The sequence below is a fragment of the Dromaius novaehollandiae genome, chromosome Z (assembly GCF_036370855.1).
Source record: "Dromaius novaehollandiae isolate bDroNov1 chromosome Z, bDroNov1.hap1, whole genome shotgun sequence".
In the NCBI taxonomy this organism is placed as follows: domain Eukaryota; kingdom Metazoa; phylum Chordata; class Aves; order Casuariiformes; family Dromaiidae; genus Dromaius; species Dromaius novaehollandiae.
The window spans coordinates 49763823-49787513 of NC_088132.1; the positions used below are offsets into that span (position 1 = coordinate 49763823).

At 35.8% G+C, this 23691-nt stretch overlaps 1 protein-coding gene across 6 annotated transcripts in view; it reads left to right on the forward strand.

Annotated features, from left to right (window-relative positions):
* LOC112992054 (cotranscriptional regulator ARB2A homolog) overlaps window positions 1-23691 on the forward strand; it is a 274848-nt gene that overhangs the window by 19155 nt on the left and 232002 nt on the right. For 4 of the 6 annotated variants that reach the window (XM_064501471.1, XM_064501473.1, XM_064501474.1 and 1 more), the window contains exons 2-4: window positions 3362-3485; window positions 6779-6880; window positions 9456-9556. In XM_064501471.1, coding sequence (XP_064357541.1) covers window positions 3380-3485; window positions 6779-6880; window positions 9456-9556 — 309 coding nt within the window. In that variant the 5' untranslated portion in view covers window positions 3362-3379. Of the gene's footprint in view, window positions 1-3361; window positions 3486-6778; window positions 6881-8176; window positions 8436-9455; window positions 9557-23691 lie in introns of those variants that run through there. The other 2 variants (XM_064501470.1, XM_064501472.1) reach the window with 2 other exon arrangements.

The window sequence follows — 23691 nt, forward strand, 5'->3', positions numbered from 1 at the left end:
AAAATTTCTGGTACTTTTCTAGCTGCATTTATACAGTGAAGAGTAATTGAAGTCTCTGTAGAGATCAGTGTATCTGTGCATTTGTTTCAGTTGAAATATATGGTAGGGTGTCTAGTTTGATTTGCAGACTAGCACCATTATACAGTAGCAAGCCCTGTGGCCCAAACTTCAGGTACCAGTCTACAAACAAGAACATGAAATATGTATGCATGTTCCCTTAAGTGTGTAAAAGCCTGGGTTTGGGTGGTTTTTTTTTTTTTTTTTTTTTTTTTTTGTTTGCTTTTTAGTTTAAATGACGATATCTTTGTGAACCCACTGTTCTGCAGTTGTATTAATGGGGATATGGAGCAAATGCAGTTCTCTGTCCTATGTTTTTGATAAACTAAAACATTTATTAGTAGCAGTGAAATCATGAAATCAAAGTGTTTCTGATACTGAATTATTTTCAGTACTGCTGGGCACTGAGGTTGCAGAGGCACAGAATACACATAAGATGTTTTTTGATAGCATATCTTAGATCTGCATAGGAAAGCGAGATTCATACAAAAAATATAACTTTCCTTGTAAACAAACATGCTTACTTGAAATGTTTCTGCAGGTGAAATAGTAACTGTTGTTTTTTTCAGAATGTGTGCTTGCCATAGGTAATGGAAAAACAATCACAGAAACCTTTTTTACAAAGACTTATATAAGTAATTGTACAGAAGAACACATTTAAAATTATCTGAATATTTATTGTGAAAAATTTGAAGATGAGTATTTGTGAAATACGGAGAGTGGTCAATGTACGGAATTCAGGATCACCAGGGCTTGAAACTGAAGCCTAGAATAAACTGCAATTCCTACTTTTGCCTATAAGTAACCATTCAGAGAGCTTTATAATTTCCCCACTGTTCATTTCTGCACCATCAAACTCTAGTTGATTCAATGTCTGTTTGTCAAAAAAAGGAAATCCAACCCTTTCGTCCAATTTCTTGTATTCGTCATTTAAACAAGTATCAATGAAGGATTCAACAAAATGCTGTGTTCAGACAAACAGTACAGAAAATACTGTGTGCTTATTTCATCCTCATTCTAATATCAAGTCCTCCCTCCAGTGGCTGCTGTTACAGTTTTTTACTTTTTCAGAAAGAACAGGAAATTTTCTCTCTTAAAGCCAGATTTGGGGTTGAGGTGGTGATGTTTGTGTCTTTTTGCACTTCTAGCGAAGCAGGTGAACCTCTAAGCTATCTACTGTTTCCTCAGTGGCGAGGTCTTCATCCGATAAATGAACCCAGGCACCCACTGTAGGAGCAAAATGCCAGGAGTTGTCTCCTTGACTTCAGTGTTAAATACAGCATTGTTGCGCTGTTGGTCAGTGTATTGGTTAATGTGTGTGGGGGGGATAAATTCATTAACGTGGATCTGTGTTGAGATAAATTTTGTATTTCTTTCCTTGCACTATAACAAGCCTTTGAGCACCTGTATGTAATTTGTAACCATGTTAACTATATTTGGATAGGAATTTTCAGGTGTTGGGTAGGGAAGATGAATTGTATGACTAAAATAATTCTCACCTGAGCTACCACTGTGAGTTTGTAGTAGCACTTCTAGAAATTCTAACCTTGGTGGGTTTCTTTGATTTTTTTTTTTTTTTTTAATGCTTTCCTGAAATTTACATGTTGTGCTGTAAATGTACATCCTGATGAAGGACAGGATTTTATATCTGGTGATCTTTTGTCTGTGAACTATTTGAAAGTATCTCAGAAAAACGTTTTGTAAATGCCATGCATGTGAATTGACATTTGAGTCATTTTAATATTTATATCAAGTAGGTTACATGCTAGAAAATACTAAAACATCTCTGGTTTTGTTATTTTTGTTGATTACACTTATTATGAGTGCTAGTAAGATTGAAGTATTGGCTAAAACATGTATGTTGTAACTGAATCATGTTGAATTGCACCATGATTTAAAAGGTGCACAGTCTGAGTAGCAGTTTCAGAGGAAAGAGGAGATGTCCTGGTGCAATCGTATCTGAGACTTTTGACAGAGTACTGTCATTTCCCATCAGCTTAATCTGAACAGCTTTCTGCACAAGAGCAAAGGAAGGTGTCAGGGTTTCCCCTGGGTCAATCCCCTATATGATGGATTTTTGGGCTGTCTTGAAACCCAAGTTTTAAGAATTTTTTTTTCTCCCTTTAGTTACTCTCAACTCCTCAAATTGCTATGTGTATTTTTTTAATTGAGAATAATATTTCATAAGTTTTCTCTAAAGGAAATACAGAATAATCACCCACCATATCTTTATCATGCTTTATTTCTTTTTTTTCTTTTTTTAATTTTTTCCTCTGTTATAATGGTTACTTAAAAGAAACTGGTGGTTCTTTCTTACAGTTGTAAATCTCAGAGAGCCAGCAGTTGGGTAAAGTGGATCCTGTCGCTCTTTGTTCGGAAGCTGCAAATTGCTTCTGAGATACAGTTCATGCAGACTCATCCAGGATAAAATATATTGGGTAGAAGAATAAAATAAGTTGATAGTGACTGACAGATAAAACAAAGAACCAAAAAAGATGAAGGGAAAAAGGAATCAAGGCATAGAAGTCTTTTTATTGAGGAGGAAGAAGTGGTGATTGTCATAGGGTACTTTGCTCCCTTGGTGTCGGATTTGAGATGAAAGAGATTGCAGACTAGGATGTACGGGCTGCCTTCTACGCAACAGGAAAAATTTAGAAATATATTTTGCATGTGGATTCCCACCTTGATATATCGAGGGTTCTATATAGCTGGACATCAGTCTGCTCTTTAAAATTTCAGCACAGATAATGGTTTAAACCAATTTGTTCTATGCAGTTTTACTAAAACCTTAAACTGTATGATACAGTAAGAATAATAAGTGGAGTTAAGTGAAGAAGAAAAAAAAATTGTAGAGATTGTGGAAGTTCTGTCGATCATGTTTTGGGTATGTCTTCTGCTTTGGACTTACAAGTGTGCTGCTTCTCCAAAAGGCTTATTATTTACTGGTCTTACTTGAGAATGGCAAATAGGAACATCAATTAGATAGAAGTTTGCTAGGTTTGGGAAGAAGCTAGTCTTCATTCTTGTGAACTTGAATCTTTGACCAAACCTTATAGAGGAATGTGTGTTATACTTTGTTGCAAAACTTCTTAACTCATCATGGTGTGATGGGACCTTAGCATGTTCAATGTAAGTTTTGAAGAAGGAAAAAGTCGATTTTAATTTTTGTATCATAGGGATTTATCATAATCTTTCTGGGAAGTTTTGATTTTGAAACAAGTTCTATTTTTGTGATATATGCAGTAACAAGTGACTTTTGAAGTAGAAGAATTTTGCCTAATTCCGAACTCCTGTTCATTTTCAGATCATCCTTTGAAGATTGATGTATATTTACTTCAGTGCTTTAATTTTGTTAACAGTTTGGGTAAGGATGGCTCAGCTCCAGCAAGGAGGCCCAGATGAAAAAGAAAAGACTACTGCATTAAAGGGTATGAGTCTTTTTGCCTTCTTATTACATAGATGAGACATTTCAGAATCAATTATTAAAATTAAGAAATGGAAACTAGTTTGATATAAATATGGATTAGAATCTGAGAGTTACAATACTGGAAGAGACTATTAGTCTTTAGTGCTTTTTGTCTAATAGTGACCATTATCAATAGTTTCATAAGACAATATAAAAAATACAATCTGCAATGAGGAGTAACAGAATAAGAAATCCACTAATTTTATAATTTTCATAATTATCCTTTGAAAAAAGTTGACTGGTGCTTTTGTATTTTTAGTTTCTGGGAGGTAGCATTTCAGTTTTGTGCCACTTATGTTTTCTTTTTTTGTAACCAAATTACAGCTTTTAAAAATCTTTTTCACTGTAGAATGTTAGTGGGAAAAGTATTTTCATGACATTGATTTCCATGTTGGTTTTCTAAAGTTTTCTGGTTTATTTTATGTTAGAAAAAATAACAGGACCTAAGTGATTTAGTATAATCATTTTCTTCAGGAAAAAAAAAATGAAGTGACATCTTATAGGTAGTAGTTTTCAAGTTTGGAAGTATATGGAGCTGGCTGGACCTACAAGTAAGCTAACCAAACATTGAATTTAAAGTGCTTGCATCAGACATTTACTCTCTAAATTATCTTTCAGAAGAGAGGAAAAAAATACACCTTCAAACTCTAATGTAAAAATTGGATTTCTACAAATATATTAGTTGAAAAATATCTTTTGTTATATAGTGTTGATAGATGCTGTTTTTCCACTTAAAATTGTGTATTTCTGAAAGGCTTGGTGAAAATCCATGTGGTGCTTTTTTCAAACATTGCATTACTAATTTTGTCAATATATTTTCTGGAAATTATACTTCATGTATGGGAAAATAAAACTCCATTTTAAACTTGGCAATCCTTTAGGATTAGTGCCCAAGAAATATTGCAAATAACGAAAATTTCATGTGAGGATGTGATTATCTTCAGTTGATCTGGTGAACTCTTATTAAGCTATAGAAAGTCTTTTGCAAGTTACTCAATTTTGAGCTCTGTTGAACCAGCATGGAATTGAGTTTGAGATTCTAAGATCTTAGGTGAGAATGATGGACAAGATCTTACAAGAATCTCAAAGTTATAAGAACACTTTAGCTAATTTTAACTTGAAAAATTACACGGAAAGAAAGTGTCTGGTTAGGTAGTTGAAACAGGTCAGTTGTGGTTTTATTGAGTGACTCTCATTGTAGTTGTGCATCATAAGAAGCTAGCTTTACATACTCAGGATAGGTTTAATATGTATTTCATATAGTGTTGTCCTTGCTACTCAGAAGATAGATATTTTACTGTATGGCAACTGACACTCTTGTGTAGTAAATGCATTTCCACATAGGTCACAGTAAGAAGACATGAAAACTGTAGTGAAATTAAATTCTAGGGGAGAAATGGCTGGAGTCCCTTTACTAAGGAGAGAGAGCAGTGTCGAAGACTGTTTTGCTACCTTGATGTTGTGACAGTAGAGAGAAAGAAAGTGTATGCCTGTTACATCCTGTTGCCAAAAACTTGTTTGACAGAGATCTTTTCTTTCATCTCTGTCATTCTATCATTTGGCTGAGGACCAAAGCAGCTCCCCCCAAACTTTCAAGGGGTAATACACAAGCACAATTATAAGCTTGCTTATGTGAACTGAATGTCAGGGGACTTGCTATTAAATAGATTTGATGTAAAAGTGAGCACCCCTGAGAAAGCCACATTTAGAAATCTCCTAATTGTATCCAGTGGTTGTATAGCTATTTAGATATCACAGAGATGCTTGGATACCATGATATGGGTTGGAGAGACATTGAATTTGAGTGACCATACAAGATGGTCTTTGGTCATCCAGCATTACTGAGTGGAATGGCTTAGGAAAGGAGCAGCTGCAGACAGTGAATCATATGGATGCTGGAGTGAATGGCAGATGAACCTGAAGTGTTATAAAAGAGCAAGCCAAGGAATTGTCAAGAGTGTTGAAGCTAATTACATTTTAAACATTGCAGAAATTTTGGAGGATTAGCGTCCCAGTGTTCAGCTTAGGCAACTTGGGTAGTTCATAAGCTGGTCACTGACAATAAGACTAAGCAAAAGTGTAATAATAGAAAATTTATTTAAATAACTATCTTAGTTAAAGGATGAAAGAGTAGTTAGTGCCAAACATTGCCAGTTTAAAGAAAATGGGCCTTTTAAAGCTGTTTTTGTTCCTTTGAGTCACAAATATGGATGGCAGAGGTAGTAAAGTAATATACTTAGAATTTTTAAGGCAGTGTGGTAATACATATCTGGATTTATAAACAATAGTAGTACAAGACCAATGTAGCACTCCTTAATTGAATTATAATGTTTTGTGGTCTTCAAATTCATCTTCAGGGAAGTAGTAAAATGTATTTCAGTGGAATGCTGCTTAATCATTTTGTGATGAATCTTTATTAATAACGTTGTTTTTAATATTTAGAAAATATGATAAAATGATAGCATCAGGTTTTGTTGGTGATAAGTAATGAAAAGAGGACAAATTTGTATGCTGTGATCTGGGTGTACAGTGATTGTGTTGTAGTTGTAAGCGAAACGTGTACTTATATGCTTGCATCTGGTTAAATGTAAATCCTTAAATCTAGGAATAAAGAATGCAGGATGAACTTATGTTAGTGAACTTACATTAATGTATGCAGGCTGTACTAGGGTATACCATCTCAGAAAATAGGAAGTCTTAAAAGGATATGGGTATCATAGCTTATAATAAAATGAATGGCAGTTTTCTGTAAGTTGAGAATTATTAAGGAGGGGGAACAGCTCGGTCTATTTGGGTATCAAAGGGAAAGGTTAAGGAGTGTTGTGATCGTGGCTTGTAAATGCCTGTGAGATAACATGTATTGGATAACCTGAGGTATTTAGACAGGCAAACAAGAATGTATCAATGACTTGATCCTGAAGCTAGATAAATTCACATTAACAGCATGATGCGTACTAGAAACTAGATGCATGTTTATAACATTGAGGGTTATAATCATTGAAACAAATTACGATGGTTTTGGTGGCTTCTCTGTCCCTGGACGCTTTTTGATCAGCATTAGAGATAGATAAATAAATAAGAATATATGCTGAAGTTCAAATGCAGTTATTAAACCTGATAAGGTTTTGCATGAGGCAGGCCAGTGTTTACTATTAGTAGATTGTCTTTCTGCCCTTAGGATCTAGATAGTGATAATAGTGAAATAAACCAGCCATACCATGGAATGTGTCGTTTTTCTTTTCTTTCCTTTTTTAGATCTCTTGTCTAGAATAGACTTGGATGAACTGATGAAAAAAGATGAGCCACCGCTTGAATTCCCTGATACTCTGGAAGGATTTGAGTATGGTTTTAATGAAAGTGAGTTGTATATGCTTTGTAAAGACTGTACTTAGAATAATGTTAAGAGGTTATCAGAACTTTGACTATACCTTATAAATCCTTATTAGAATTTCACAGTTTTCCGTTAAGAATAAAATTACAAGCCTTAGTGTAATAGACTTAAAAATCTAAGTAATCATTTTTTTATTTCATAAAATTGTCAAAAAAATTCCTCTTTATATGGCAATGTAGGTTTATACTGTATGTACTTTTAGAGAGTCTTCAGCTTGTTTTCTTTTACAGAAGTTAAATAAAAGTAAGGGGTTTTTTTGTAGCATTAAAAAGTAAGATTAAAGAGTGGTCACTCGTGCAAGTAACATTTTATTTAGTGACTTATTTTTATTTATACAAAAGCAATTATTATTCAGATAATAGTTTATTGCAGCAATTTCATTAATACCAGTAGGAAAACACCTATATTCCATTTATATTGATGAAAACATGAGCAATGTGATATACTTTTACTCTTCTAGTATAGATCACGGTTTTGCATTACAGCTAAGTTTTTGTAATGACTACAAGTCATGCCAGCTAGCTTAATGTATGTATTAAATGAGTTAGTAGTATTTATAATTTCCAGCGCATACATTTTAAAATACAACAGAGGGAAAAAAGCTTCCAAGCTAAAGTAATATCAGACTCCAGGAAATGGCTTTTTCAAGATTGTCTGAAACCTGTAGGACAAATGGGGACATTTACAATCCTACTTCTTTGCAGTGCCTGTTCTGTGAACAGAGGAACTTTAGTTTCTAAATCTGCCTGTCTTACATCTTCCACTTTTAAAGAAAAAAAGAGCTTTCCTTTAAATGATAGTCATTTATGCAACACTTAGCTTTTTAATACCCTGATGGCTTTCACAGGAAGGTACTTAGAGACTAAAAGTGTCATGAAAGTGATGCTCTTTCTTTGATGGGAGGGGTTCAGCTCTGTCACATTTCAGCTCCTTATTTTTAGATCTGCACAGTGTCTACTGTCTTCCTTACTGACTTCAGAGTTAATAGTTCATATGTGGTTGATAAAAAGGGCTGAAATTTGAATTTTGGGGAATGATGTTTTAGAATGATGTTACTGAATATTCCATCACTAACCTCACAGGCTGAGTGATTTCCATAGAATGTAGCAAAACCTACTACCTAAGCTACTGGCCAGTATGCTGCCAGAGGTCTGCATTTTGTTTTTGTATGTTTAATTCAAATGTACTATCCTGCATTGTCTTGTCATAATCATAGTTTTTTTAAGATGGATAAGTAAGAAAGATTTTTATCTGATTTAAAGAATCTAAGAAGACAAGGGTACCAGAAAGCCAAGAAAGTCTTGGAAATAAACCAGATACTTGCTCCAATGTCCTTATGGAGAGAACAACTTCATCTACTATAGGATGGCATACTTGAAGAGTAACTAGCTGAGAAGGAACAGCTAAGTGTAGAGTATGATGAAACTGTGAGAAGAAGGATATTGGGACCTGAGATAGGGATGAGATTGGGGAGAAATATTCCTCTGGAGGCTAATAGCTGGAAAATACACTGGCAACGAGGTAAGGCAGGTCTGGAAAAAAAATCTCAACTATGCATATTTGTAGGCAGAAATGCTTGAGATACCATCTCTCAAATATTAAATTTAAGACATCAAGAATTTTCAAAATATAAAAGTCCTGAAAAGATGTGAACTGAGTTAGCAATTTACTTATTTTGCTGAGAAACATTTCTTTTGTAATGTGGACATTTCAGCTTTCTAGGATATGCTTGTATATACCTATTTTTAATGTTTCTGTGATTTACTACAACTTTGAATTGCTTTGAGATCATAACTTCTGTTTTGTTTTATAAGCTGAAATATTACTGGTAAGATACCCATTTCCTGCAGTTTGCTTCCTTGCTATTTTATTCTTGCTATTTTAACCCAATCCATATCTTCAATCCTGGTTGAATTTGCTACTAAACTTGTGCAGTAAACGAAGAAAATTGCATAAGGTTGCATTGGAATGCATAAGAATGGGGTTTTGCTTCTAATCAGCATTCTGCTTTCTTCTACCGCTATAATCTCCTTGAATACTGAATCTAAGAGCTTTTATTTGATTGCATTGTGCTGGGAGCTGAGATTTTTACCTTAGACGTGGACGTATTTTTTTCAAATTAACCCGAAATGTTTTTTCTGAATAGACTAATTTTGAAGAAAACTAAGTTTCCTCTCCCTCTAGCTTCTGGCTCAATTTCTACTCACATTTCTCTACAAATGTAGCTGGCTGTGAAGATAAGGTAATGAGTAGCTAGAACTTGATCACCTCACTGTTTTCTTGCAAAACAGCTTAACATTTGATACCAGGATGTAATATCAGTATCATTACTTACGTTATGTGTAATCTTGCAATACATATCGTTGAGGTGGAATTGCTGTTGTGATACAATTGTTTTCATTTAAAATACTATAATCAAAATAGGCAAGGGAATGATAACAGCCTAATTTTTAGACTTTTTTCTAAATTTTCAACAGTAAGCTGTATCTTACTTTTAATGAAGAAATGTATGAAAATGTAATCATATTGTTTCTTTTACAGAAGGGCAGCTAAGACATATAAAAACTGGGGAGCCATTTGTTTTTAATTATCGTGAAGATTTGCATAGATGGAACCAAAAGCGCTATGAAGCTCTTGGAGAGGTATGTGAATTGAGCATGTGTGTGCATACATATGTATTACTGTACTGTGTCTTTTTGTGTTCCTCTGTGAAAATTATACATTTGTGTATTTTAAGAAAGATTTTAGTGAGGCTACAGTCATATAACAAAAGGTATTTCAGGTTTTGTTGCATGGTAATGCTCCAACAGTAATTTACATTATTTGCTGTATAGTTTAGAATGAGATTTAGACTACGTTTTGACTTTCTTCTGTGTTTAAAATAGTAGTAAATGTCAGGTAGACTACACAAATCAGAAAAATTCTGCTGTGTAGTATTTCCTGTAACTTTCTTATCCTCAAGGCTAAGCAATGGGTACAGAACTTCCGTGGAGTTTTACTTTCTAGCTAAAGACACATATATTGGCTGGTCTCACTGATTTCTCCTCATGTCTCCAGTGGATAACAGGAGCAATTAGACTGATAATTAGATATTTGGTGATTGCTTAGATATTTGAATGCTACTGGTATTTCCTTTGACTTTCTGTAGAGATACGATGTAGTGACTACTGAATATATTGTTCGTCTTCTGTGTGAAAATGACTCAAATTTCAGTGCCATGCTTTTTTGTAACAGTTTTTGTAGAGCATTGACTTGACAAAAAGAGAGGAGTATCATCTCAGTGAATGCAAAAATGCGTGTGCTTCCATCTTCATTGCAGTGTCATAACCTCCCCTGCCCAACAGAAGGAGCAGTCTGAGCACACTGACCTCTGGAGCTATTAGTGCTGCTAAAGTCACAGTGGCCTTTGGAGGCCCATGAAAGGGGGTGTACAGTTCAGTGCACAAAGGAGAGCCTTTTTCCCAGGGATGTTGCCCTGTGGTTTCTGTTTGGAAACATTGTGGCACATCATTCCAGAAACCCTTGCAACTGCCTTTGCCTCATGGCTTGTCTTCTTTCATTAGCGTTATTTTTTTAGTAAGGATTAAACACATTGTTTGATTGACTTCATTCCCCACTTCCTATTTCTCTTAAGGTTACTTTAGGCTAGTCAGAGATGTGTTTGGTGCATGTATTAGACCTTTAATCTTTTAAATTTTCCTTTCTACTAAAGACTAAAAGAAAATTAAGTGTCCAAAACAAAAGCCAATCAAACTGTTTCAAAGTAAACAGTATAAAACATCTCTAATGAATTTCTTGGATGGGTAAATAAGAATATACTTAAATTTATTACCAAATGGCTGTCAATAGTTGCTGATGGTGCCAAGAGTGTATCTTTTGAAGCTGAAGGAATATATAATTACCTGATCTTTTCTGGTTATAACAGGATGGTCTCTGGGAACTTACATAGGTATTGAGCATGCAGCATCAAGAGAAGAGTGGACAGCACAAGTCTATATCTGATTGACTGAATAACACAAATAGCACTCCATTCTCTCTTGAGCCCTAATAGTTGAAAGAAGCCTGATCTGAGAATTCCCTTAAACATGAGTTTGGATATCAGGATGAGTTAAGTGTAAGTAGGAGGGATAGAAATTTCCTTCTGTGGAGAGGAATAGACTGGAAGAAGAAAGAATGATGGGAGGTTCACACGTGCACATTTCGATGCTATGCACTTCAGTACTGCAAAGACTGAAGTGCCATATTCTTACATATAAAAATCCCCACTGAAATAGACATGCTCTTCTCTGTTATGTTGCAAAGAATTTCTGTTCTTTAAGAATAATTTGTCAAATATTCCACATTCTTAGATAAACCATAGTGGATTTTCAGTCTTGCAGGTTTTACTTTTTTGTCCAGGTGATGTGTAAATCCACTGCATCTACCAGGGATAACATGAATTAGTCTGTCTCCCACGTTCTTGCTACGGCTCCTCAAGAGGCTTTGAGATGGAAGCAGCCTTTCTGTGCGTCTGTGGTGAAAAGCTGATACTGACCCTGCAGGGCCTCTGAGGGGTGATGCGGTGCTCTGTGGCTGGTTCAGTCCCACCGTTTCCAGAAGGGCATGACTCTGCCATTGTAATGGATACAGTGGAGCTACTGCAGCTATAAAGCACTGCTTTGTCCTGCCAAAGCTTTGTTGTTGGGTATTTAAGAACCTTCCTTCTTACTTCCTCGTCCTCCTGCTCATCCCTTTAAGGAGCTTAGAATAACTTGGCAGGGTAGGAGAGGGTAGGAGCAGTGACTGCTTCTCACATCCTTCCCTCTCAACTGCATGTGTTTCCAAAACAGGGCACGTGCTATGGCCAAAGCTATTGTATTGTCTAGTTACCTGGTACTGTATTACACATTTCTTCCAGCAGAACACAAATTGGCACCTATTCCGTGGTCTGTGTGTGCAGACATTTGCATATGTCTGTATTGTTTGAATAGCCCCATTTTCCAAATATAATTGTGTGCTGCCCAAATCCTTTAAAAATTCATATGTCTCCATGTGGGCTGATATACTGCCGCACCTTCAGGTAGGTGTTTGACAACATCATCAAGTTCTTCATTCTGTGCGTCTGAGCTGTGACTGCCACATTTTCAGCCTGTATAATATGAAACACTTTTTGAGATTTCACTCAGTCAGGGGGTGGGGTATGTTCACAGATTGGGTGCCTGACATCTGTGATCTGTCATGTGCATTTTGCCTTACTTATAGTCACTCTTCTGGTTCCAGTTTGAGTGATCTTTGAAAATACACATTGTTTATATTAGTAGATAAAAGACAAGGAAGGTTTGAGGTCAGGATTCCGACAGAGGGTGAATTTTTCTAAGTTGTTTATTGTTTTTGTGTTTCCAGACAGAAAAGAGACTCACCTGTGTTTTCATCTACTATCTTTGCTAGGCATCTGATATTACACAGTTCTTTCAACAGGCCACAAATTGATACATGTTCCACAGTCCTATGTTTGGCACAGAATGAGTTTAGGGGACACCGATGGACAAGGCCCTTCGTTTGGGCAATGATCTATCATTTATTTACATAGACAAGACTACTTCTTGTGCCATAGATTGGTGGATCATTTATGTAGATGTCAAATAGTATTCAAGAAATACATTACCCTCTCATTAGACATTTTGTAGTCTAGGGTGAGCTGCGTTCAACAAACTGTGATAGCCAAAGTAGTAGTAGCTCATATAATTCATAAGATGACATAATAAAATGTTGCCTTAGGTCTTTGGCTTTGAGTCATCGTTGTCTGGCTTTAGGAGTGCTCTGATATGTGTTTGTGGACTTCTTATGTAGCTAAACATATAGTGAGAAGATGAAGTAGCTAGACTTGTATCATTGGTCCAAAGGTTTTATAGTTTCAGTGTGGCCATTGTTTCCAAAGTTAGTTCAGTTGTTATAGGCTGACTCTCTAATTTTAAAGGGGATTTACCTATCCTGCCTGAGGCAGTTTTTCATTGAGCATAGACATTACAGGCTGCTTTTAATGCATTTTACCGATTTTAAGGAATGGATGCACTTCCTGGCCTGGTTGTAGCGTTGTTCTCTCTTTCTTGGAGCACTAATGAGTTTCCCTTTGGTAATCCTTGATTTTTTGCGGTTAAAAGTGATGAATACGCTATCTATGGAGTTCTGCCATGACTCTGACTGACTGGAAATTGATTCTTCACAAATTGCAACAGTTCGTCCATGTCTACACTTCTTACATCTCTTTATGCTTCATTCATTGATCCGTCATTTCAGGTGCATGATTTGTTCTGCAGCCTCTTGAAATGTATTCCTAGTAGACAATTTAGTGAACTGTACGTAATTTTCTGATTCTAGTTCAGTCATTGCTATTGTGGCACTGAACTCTGTAGAGAGTCATCTCCATTTATTTCTTAAAATTAAAATGGCAACAGAAGTGCACAGGATGTGGTGTTACAGCTGTTTCTAACTGTCTGCTAATTCATATTGCAAGTTCAAAGCAGGACTGAGAACAACTTAGTGACGACAGTCCAGTTGTTGCAGACACACCACTCTGGTTCAAGATTGAATTCTGAGTTACGGAGATTTGGATTCTGAATTAGACTCTAGATCTCCTTGCACTTCAACTAGATGTCGGTATTCACTGTTTATACTGCAGTTTGATTCGATATTATGGCTATTAAAATTGTCAAGTCAACTTCAGTCCCTGCTTGATCATGACTTCAAAATTAGCTGTTATCCATTGTTGGGATTTCACCTTGCATTTTGCCAGTCATATCAGTTGTGCTGATGAAGAGATTTCATTTGAGAAAGATTATGTTGATATTCTGCTTCCATGGCCTTAGCATCAAATGGCTGTTAAGTGTTTATCCTTCTGCCTGTCTCTTTTAGCTGTAGCACTGGGTATTTATAATTTGGTGATTGCTTGGAGGCCATTTAACATTTGCACACCTGTTTTGTCAGTGCTGTCTCTAATGAAGAATCTTTTATGTGTACTGGCAGCTTCCTTGACTACCCATGTCTTTCAAGGAGTCAAAAAGGACTTGTAAATACATGGATTATGGTGTGGACCATGGCACGAATGTCTCTGCTGTGGTTCTATTGAAGGACTGTTATATGCCATCTCTTGTAATTGCTGCCTTTCTGATCTGTGGAAGTGTATAAGCAGATGAATTGTGGTTATTTTTTTATAGTTACCACACCATAGCACAAAAAAATACCTTATATTTATGTAGAACAGATATGGAAAACAAAGCAATAGAATGTTAAAGTCAAAAATTTCTTATGTGTTTCCTGTATGGTAAGGTACAGTTAATTTTATATTATCAGAGAAATATTGACCCACCAAATAAAATGCTTTAAAGTATGTGCATAATTTTAGGTCCAGCACATCATAAAGCAGATTAACCATCAAGGTTAATATTTATGTGTGAAAAAATAAGGATGTGGAATTATGACAATGACAGCCCATAATTAAGATTGCTAAGGAGTAAAATTTTTTTTTGTTTTGTTTTTTCTCCAGATTCCCTTTAAGTTAAAGAACAGCTTGGTCTCAACATAATTTAAAAAATAAGCTTTCACCTGCTACTAATTTCCTCCTTGGTTGCAAAGAGCATTATTTGTTTGGATGACTGATAGAAAGAAGCTATTTACATAGCACAAATGAAAGCATAGAGCAGCAGAAGAGGACATGTAAGTTAATGAAGAAGGAAGCATTAAGTAGTCTGCATTTGAAAGGGTAGCTTCTTACATGAATAACCCAAAATCTGATGATAGGCTGCACGTGCACCTGATAGTACTTAAGGTCCAATCTTGCAGCCAAAGCTCATGTGAATAAACTCAATAGGTCTGATCTTGTGAATAAGGGCTGCAGGATCAAGTTCCAAATAAAATTTGCAGATGATTAGTAGAAATCCTTACACTTAGTTTCAGTTTCTTTGCACAGTTTATCACTAAACATTCCACATTTTCTCTGACTAGCGAGACTTTAATATAATAAATTATGTGCTGCATGCTGTGAATTAAGCAAAATTACATTGTGTATCTTGACTTACTACTATCTGCTGTTTATTAATTGGTAGGAAAAAATTATTTTATGGAGAGGATGAAATAAATTGATAGTGATATAATATGTGGGGTGATTCATGCTTGTTTGCTTTCATGGGATGTCTAATCCACCCCCCAGTTGGCTAGGACCAGTGAAGAGATTAATGAGTTCACAGCAATTAGATTCCAAATACTTAACAAGTGTCTGAGCATGTGTGAACTGATTTTTTTCAGTGTCTTGTATCACAGTCAAGTAAGGGTAAACTTTCATGGGGAAAGTAAAAATCCTCACTGAGTATCTAACATAGACCCTTCCTAACTTTAAGTCCTGCCTTGAAGGCAGGGTGAAAGCCTCTTATTGAAATGAAGTATTTTTCCTTACCCTTATTTCTGAACATGGCTGAATCACCTTGTGGATGGTCTCCTTTGGTAGCAATGTGATAGTGCTATTTTTGTGCCTGTCATGCCCCACCTACTAGTGAAAGTTGCAGAATTTTTTGCTGTAACAAAATTTTACAATAGAGTAAATATCAGAAAGATAATTAAATTGTACAGTTTGGGCAAAAATAGGCAGTTGAGCAGAAGAGAGAGACTCTACAAGTTCCTTAGAGTAAAGTTGTAGTGTGATCTTATATCTTATTAGACACAGAAGAATCCACATAGATTAGAGGCTTTTCAAATGCAACCAAGGAAGAGCTTCAATAAGAACTTTCACTTTCTGGACACCAAGATAAATTATAAATGCAATTCTTTAGGGAATCGTACCTTATTGGTTACATATCATACCTTACTTGTTACAGGGTTTTTTGATACTACCTTGCTTATTTTCAATTCATGACAGATAAGTGTGAAACAGAAACACGATACAGAAAATTTTAGTTGGACTACATAACACTAAACACCTGAGAGTGGGGCAGGAGACTGAAAATGTTGGACCAATTTCTCTCTAATGGTTGTTGCTTGGCCATATGTAATTACATGTTTCAGGAAGGTTCAAATTATTTTACTTCACTCTTATTTCCAAACAAATGCACTTGATAACAGAAAGCAAATGCTAGTACAGGCAGAGCACAGAAAATCTAAACGATGCTTTTTAGTGTCTTTATAATCTTAGAAAGATTTCAGTTCTTAACAATCCATTTATCTTGACCATTGCTTTTGGTGAGTGAAGATGGACAGACAGTTTAGCAAGGATTGAAGACTACTTACTATTAAGGAAATACAAATTTAAATATGAATCTTTGTTGCATGCAGTATACTCATTTGCATATGCTAAATCCGCTTTCAAAATCTGCTGTTTGTGAAGACTTTTTACTGGAATGATTATATCAGATGTGCTTCAGTGAACTCTTCTAGTTTGTAGGCAGCAATTGGCAGTAGGTTGGTTCATCACAGTAACATGACAGTACTCGAAAGGTTCAGAGATAGTTTCATAATTATTGTTAGCATGATTCTTGAAAGAAATGATGAGCATCTCATAAACCCAGATGGGAATTTGTTATATTGTTGATAAATGTGTTGATAAATGTGTTTTACATTTTTAAATTGATAAACAGTGAAAAGCAGAAAAGATACAATAAGGCAGATGGTTGTTTATAAAGCACTTGCAAGTTGCTGCAATTTGAAGAATGGTACTAATTGTTAAAAAGAAGACAAAAATTGGAGTGGGGGGAGTGTTTCAATGAGTTAATCATGAGCTTTTTAAAAATAAAACCTTCAGCAGCTTTAGTTCAATTAGAACCATTCTTGCCATCCTGGGTTTATATGCAAAAGTTTAAACTATGAGTTCTTAATAAACTTTTGTACCAACCATTCTTCTGTAGCTGAAATTAAAAACACTAGCAACCCACCTTTTATCTAAATGTATCCATGCCCTTCTTTCTTCTTTTTCTTGTGACAAAAAGAAATACGATTTATTGCACAGTGAAATAATATTGAATTATCATTGGTCTTATTAATCATTCCTGCTTCAAAACAATACAGCTTATCACACCCCACCTACCATATTGAATAGTGAACTCCAGAATCAACAGAGTTTGCAGCAAGGAGGCAAGAAGGGATATAGTTTGTTTACTTTTCATTAAAGGAGTGGTGAAAAAGAAATTTATTTTTTGGCAAGTAGAAGAGTAAAAAGAATTACGTAAAAGTTGTCCTTAGGCAGGATACAAATACGTATTCTTGATGAAACCAGTTGGTTCATCTTTGCCTTGTACATATTCAGTTCTTGTTTGCATCAATGATATTAAAAGTTTTGTGGAAAAAAAAGTGTTTTTATAGTATTTCAGCAGGAGTTTTTTGGAAACGAAAAAATCAATTATAAATCAATAGAGCGTTGTATTTCTCTATATGCAAACAACCTAAAATTACTTTAAGATGCTCCAGCTGCTCAATTCATATTAACTCAATCACAACTGAAAGTCGGTATCAGTTTTCTTCTGTTGATCTCAGCAGCAGAAATACCCACTCTGTGCCTGAGGCTGTTAGCTGCAGTTTTGGCTATTCAGGAAGATCAGTTCGCTAGGTCGGTTACTTAGGGTTATGCAGGTTTAACATCTAGTTACCTATCTTAACTCTTTCACTTTTATGTCTGCAACAGTGGGAAAGCCTTGTTCTCCTCTACAAATATTGTCAGTTCCTGCTTTCATTCAAGGGCTCCAGATTTGCCTCTTGCACTTTTCAGGAAGTTGCACCTTTTAACTTGTTGCAGTCTCTCTGCCAGATCTTCCAGTTCCTCTGCTACAAAGCCCAGCATCTGTTTTTTGTTGTTGTTGTTGTTGGAAGTTTGGTCAGACGCATGATGAATTTATTCAAATAAGAGATGGGGAATTCCTTTGACTTCATTATTCCCTTTTTTTTTTTTTTTTTTTTTTTAACTTTACCTTAACAGCGATTTCCTTTACTTTCTTGTTTTCTTCGAAGCTTCCATGGTATGTCCAGCTTAGCTCAATGACTACAAGATTTGCTGTGATGTACTCTGTTGGAGTAGCAGTTCTGTTTTGGAGAAAAGGTAAAGAAGCAAGAGATCTCCTACTGCTGAACTTGGACAGAAGCTCAGTTTTTGATACTTTTCCTACATATCCTACTCCTTTACTTCTTTTCTCTACCCTGCTGGTTACCCACTGCTGTTGGGTGATATCCTGAGTATGTTGTTGGTAATGAGATATGAAAGACTTTTGTGGAGGAAAACAAGGAATTTTTCTCTTTTTCAGTGAATTAACTATGGGGAAGTGCAGATGTTTTTGCATCCACCCCAGCAGCTGTAAGTTATATAGGTATGATGCTAATTTTGTACTCTTTCACTGTTGAGCTGTCATACAGTAACAGAGTTTGGGAAAAGTATGTTAAAATAAGTAAGCTTAATGAAAAGAAGAATCATTTAGAACACAGAGTCTTTTAAATTCTGAAATTAATTTTTAATACATTGTTTTTAATTCCTATTTTTGCTGTTGATAGAATCTTTTCAGCTTCTGTCCTGATCTCCACTACATAGGGTTCCTTTGTAGTTCTTTTTTCTTAGATAAAGACTGATGTGTATGCATCCTGATCGTCTTTAATGCACATGAGAGTTGCACGCAAAAGTCCAAATAGATGTAAAATATGTATTTGAAAGCATTTCTGTTAATGTGTAGGACCTGAACAGGTTTTTAGACATGTTTTCTGACATTAGGACATGTACCTTTCTCATTTGCTGATAAGAATTTTGATTCAGCAGACTAATGCTAATGTTAGGCAAAAGAGAAGAGTCGCAAATGTAAGAAAACACGGTTGTGTGTCCACTGCAAACTGCAGTTCTTGACAAGACAGCATTTTAGATATTGCATGTAGTTTTGGTTCCAGGATGTTGGTTAGAAAAATGCAAAATATGGAAAATCAAAACTGAAAGAAATACAGTAAAAAATGGAGGTTAAGAATTTTATTTTCATATAATATTCATATAACAGGCATAAAGGGAATGTCACTGTAGTTGGTTGCTCCAGCTGGTACCAGTATAAACAAGAGAAGGAAATTACTCATAGTTTCTGAAGGCTGTAGGCAGGCAAAAGCTTAAAGCAGAAGAAAAAAAGTTTAGGACATGCAACTAGAAGACGTACTCCAAGAATAAATATATAATGAAAATACTGGGAAAGCGTGAAGCATTCTTACTGCCTGATTATCACGGTTTGCTACTTGTTCTAGAATTTGCATAGTTTCTTCTATGCCACTAAATATACAGAGATTGTTCCTTACAGTTGATCCCAGCTTTTCCAAAAATACATTCACGTTTTTGTTTTTTGTTCTGAATCAACTTTTTGTTCTGCCGTACTTGGTATTTTGGAAATGTGCATCAGGTTGCAGTAAGTGAATGTTCCTTTATTGCTAACTTAGATTTAGAACTTAATCCTGAATTTTCAAACAAATTTTGTACCGTGTACTAGTTAAAAAGCTGTGTGAAAGCAGGTAGCAAAGGAGGGGGGAGATAGTGCTTAAATAGCTCTCAGTGTAGATAAAAATAATGAAAATCTAGGATAGGAATTCTTTTTGTTGAGGCAGAATGAAGTATCCAAGATGTCAGGAGAGAATGCCGATAGCTGCATCAGCTCTTTACTTTTTTTTTTCCTCCTGCTTTAGAACTTCATAGATGTTTAATGGATTCATTGAGGGAAGGAATCAGCATTTTTTTGCAGAACAGACATGCTTTTCAAAGTAGTCAAACTGTTCACTGGAAAATAGTACCCTACATACCCAGCACTCAAGAGGTTCAAAACGCAACTCCTTTAGCGTGTGTACACATACATATGTCGATATTCTGTGAAAGCAGCCACCCTCAAACTTGGCACATGTTAAAGAAGTGAATGGCTAGAATATCATTTAAATAAGTGGCAAAGATATAATGGAAGGCAAGAATTCTTTTGCAGTATTTCAGTGGTTTGATGTTTCATTCAATGGTAAGTTGGGACAACAGTCAGTGTAATAAGTGCACCTTTTGGAGGTTTTTGCCAGGGCAGTGACAAATGATTGCTAAGTATTACGTACATTACTAAAATATAAGTGTAGTAAATATCGCATGTACCGTCTTCCTGAACCAAATCCAAAAGGACAGATGCAAGTCTCTGTGATACGTACAAAATGTGTGGGCAAGACTGATCATTATGATCCATATATGCTTGTGCTTGTGAAACTCATGCTGGCGTGCACTATTATAGTGATGGCTGAGGACCATATTTTTCCCTTCCAGATATCCATGTGGGCACAGCACTTACTATCTCAGCAAAGGTCTGCAAGAACTTACCTTATGGCTAAACCTGTTAATGAGAGAAAGGGGTAATGTCTTTTTCCATATACTTCTTTATGAATCTTATGAGAGAGATCTTTGTGAGGAATGGACAAATCCACTTGGTGTATCTTTAGAGGGAAAGAATGCTCTGCCCAATCAGTCAAAAATTGTACATGCTAGAGTTGATGACTATTAGATTATCTGGTGGCTTTTCTGCCTTTCTTCTGAAAAACAGTAATACAAATTCTAATAGATAATACTCAGAAATGAACTGTGTCAACAAACAGGAAACTCAGTGTCTCTCACTAACGAAGAAGCCATTTATATTTGGAAGTAGTATAGGTATCTCAGGTAAGTTTACTGATGGTACTGGTTATTATCTTAGAATAATTTAAGTTGCATCTCTGGTGATTCTGTGGTCAACTCCATTGCTCAGAGCAGGGCTAGCTTCCAAGTTAGAGCAGGCTGATCAATAAAATGATGCAAATTGCTTTGTAGCAGGAACATTCTAACCATGGGTGGCTGCTACAGAGATCTGTCTTCACATGCTGGTGGTGGAGCTTTCTGGTAGAGAAGAGACCACAGATAAAATTTGCTCCTGTCAGGTGTGAGAAAACCGATTACATCAGATGGAGTGTGATAGGCGAATATGGCTGCCAAGCAGACTTAAGGGAGAAAATGTGCTAGTTTCCAACTTTTATAAGTCTCAGATGTAACAATTCACTGACTTTTTGTCAAATACAATATCAAAACTGATGACAGCTTTGTAAGGAGCACTACAAATCTTATGCAACTGTTCCACTTATCCTTCAGGAAGTTCATGATTGTAAGACTTATAATAGGAATATGACATACACTCAAAGAAGAAAGAATAGTTACTTGCTGTATAGCAGCCACGGTTCTTTCAGGTGCTACTGTCTGTATGGATCCTACAATGTACCCTCAAAATCCTGTGCTGTTTGAGTTTTGAGTGTGTGTTGCCTTGAAGCAACAATATTAGGAGTGTGTGTGCTATCAGGTTAGTTTCTATTAGACAGGAAGAGAAACAGATTATATGACAACATGAGTGAGCTTGGGCCTATAGTTGCCAGCCAGGAATAGAGCTCTAGCCTGTCCTGCATTTCAATCTACTGTTCAGTTCAATGTGTCACAGCTCTTCTCACTTCACTGTTCTGGGGATACTGGAGAATACTGGAAGCTAATTTGCTAGGGACAAAGTAAGGATTAATCATGGTGTAAGAACTCTAGTCAGTAATTCTGATGTCAGCATTACTCAGTGCTCTTGGTCACAGTCGTGTCTAATAAGCAAAAATATTTCCAAGTGTATATTGTTCTAGGTTGATAAAATTCAAGTAATTTTGAGAACAGATGCATTGAAATCAGCTTATGGAAATGATCAGGGCGCATATTGAGTTGCAAATATGTGGCTTCACAAGTTCGATCAGTTCTACATCAATAAGCTAAAATTCCAAAATAATAAAATATATCATTAATATTTCTTTCTGGAACAAATTTTTATTTATACAAATACACTATCTTTGGAAGAATTCCACCCTAAATCTGTAAGATGATGTTTGTTGATCTTTGTCTAAGAAAAATTTGTTTTCAGTTCCAAGACTATCCAAGAATTTAAAAATACCTATTCTTCCACTGTCTTTTACAAAGACAGGCTCCTTGGTGAGTTACTCACTATAATCTTCTTGTGTTTATAAGTTTCTTTTAGGCTTACCTTTCCACCTCCACAGGAAGCCAGTTGAAGATACTGTTAGATACATTAGAAAGCAGAATTCACTTGGCTGCAGTATTAAACAACCTACTATTAATTTTTGACATAAAAATAGCCCATAACCCCAGAAATAATACGGGTAATGTGAACAGAAATGAAATAAATTATAAGGTGAGTGCAAGTGGGAAGTGAAGGCTGACGCATATTTTTAATACTTTTTTTTTTAGATTTTTTCTTTTTTGACAGATCATATTCAGTAACAGGATAGGTCCTATCCCATATTGCGGTAATGTAATTTCAGGCTGATGTCCCACATTCAGGAATGCATACGTTCTTGATTCTTCGGTACAATTCATAACTTTAGGAATACTGTGTTGGGAAAACAGCAAGAGCAGGACGAGCCACTGTATTTGTTTCCCTTCAACCCAGCCAAAACCAGAGTATTTGGCTGACTATCCAAAGGAGCAGCAGTAATTTTTTCCAGCACCAGTGGAGGCATTTTGCTGTTTAAAAAAAAAAAGCTTCCATTTCATTAGTCCAAGAAAAGGCTTGGCCTCTGCTATCATTTAGTGGATAAAAATGAGGTTCTCATTACAAACTGTAAGTTATTGTCTGCCTGTGCCTGCTGTTGCTCGTGAATTGCTACTGTTTCTGTCAGCAGCTCCTGGTGCCTCTGCAGCAGCTGCATGCACTCGGCAAGCTCCACGTCCTCCTGAGCACAGAAGCACTCTGCGAGAGCAACCTCCCAAGCTTGCCGCACGCAGCTCAAGTGCAGCAGAACCTGCTGTTGCTTATATTACAGTAGTGCCCAGGAGCTCAACCACATTAGGGTCACCATATGAACAATGGCAAAAAGATAGTCCCAGCCTAACAAGCTTACTTTGTAGTTTGTAAAAGAGACAGGTGGAAAAGGAGAAGCATGGAGAACAAGATTTTAGGAGAACTGTAGATGATAATACAACAACTAGTCACTTGTCACCTTGCCTCCTGACAAACTCTGTAGTTGCTTGCTGGGCTGCACAGAACTCTCAAGCAAGCAACTGTGCTATAATTATAATAAATTACACACAAGCATGCTTCTCACTGTTTCTGATGTCCATTATCTGTATCTATATGAATAAAATTGCCTATTTAATGCTTTTATGAAATATTATTAAAAACTTCAAAAACTAGAGGTTGGGAAGAAGTTCCTCATCAGACAAGATTATTACATCTTTGTTCAGAAGGAATTGTCATTACTTCTTTGATATGTTTGTTACTGATAACCATTTATTGTCTGGAATGTTAGAGGATATGAACCACTAGTCTAATCAAGCATATGTTGATATCTTCCTCAAACAAAAGTGCAACGGATCCTGTCAGGCAAACTTTTACTGGGTAACTGACAAACACCAAGGGCCAAATCCTGGTCACATTATTTATAAATGTATTTTCTCATTAAGAGTGTTCCATAACTTCACAGACTTTTTAGAAATAATGACTTAATTGGCTGGATGTGCTCAGTATTGTATTGTTGTAATAAAAAATTCACATAAGAGCCTGCTAAACACAACACCCCATTTTGCAAGAAGTTTTTTTTCCTGAGAACATCTGTATTCAGTAGAAGGTCAAACAAATTAATATTTGATGTTTGTATAAAATGACAGATTGTTATGATCCTTCTTAATTGGTGTTGTGTTATACTGAAAGCTCATGATACACTTTTTTGTGTAATTGGACTTTCTCTTGCTGGTTGTACTCAGAAACATATG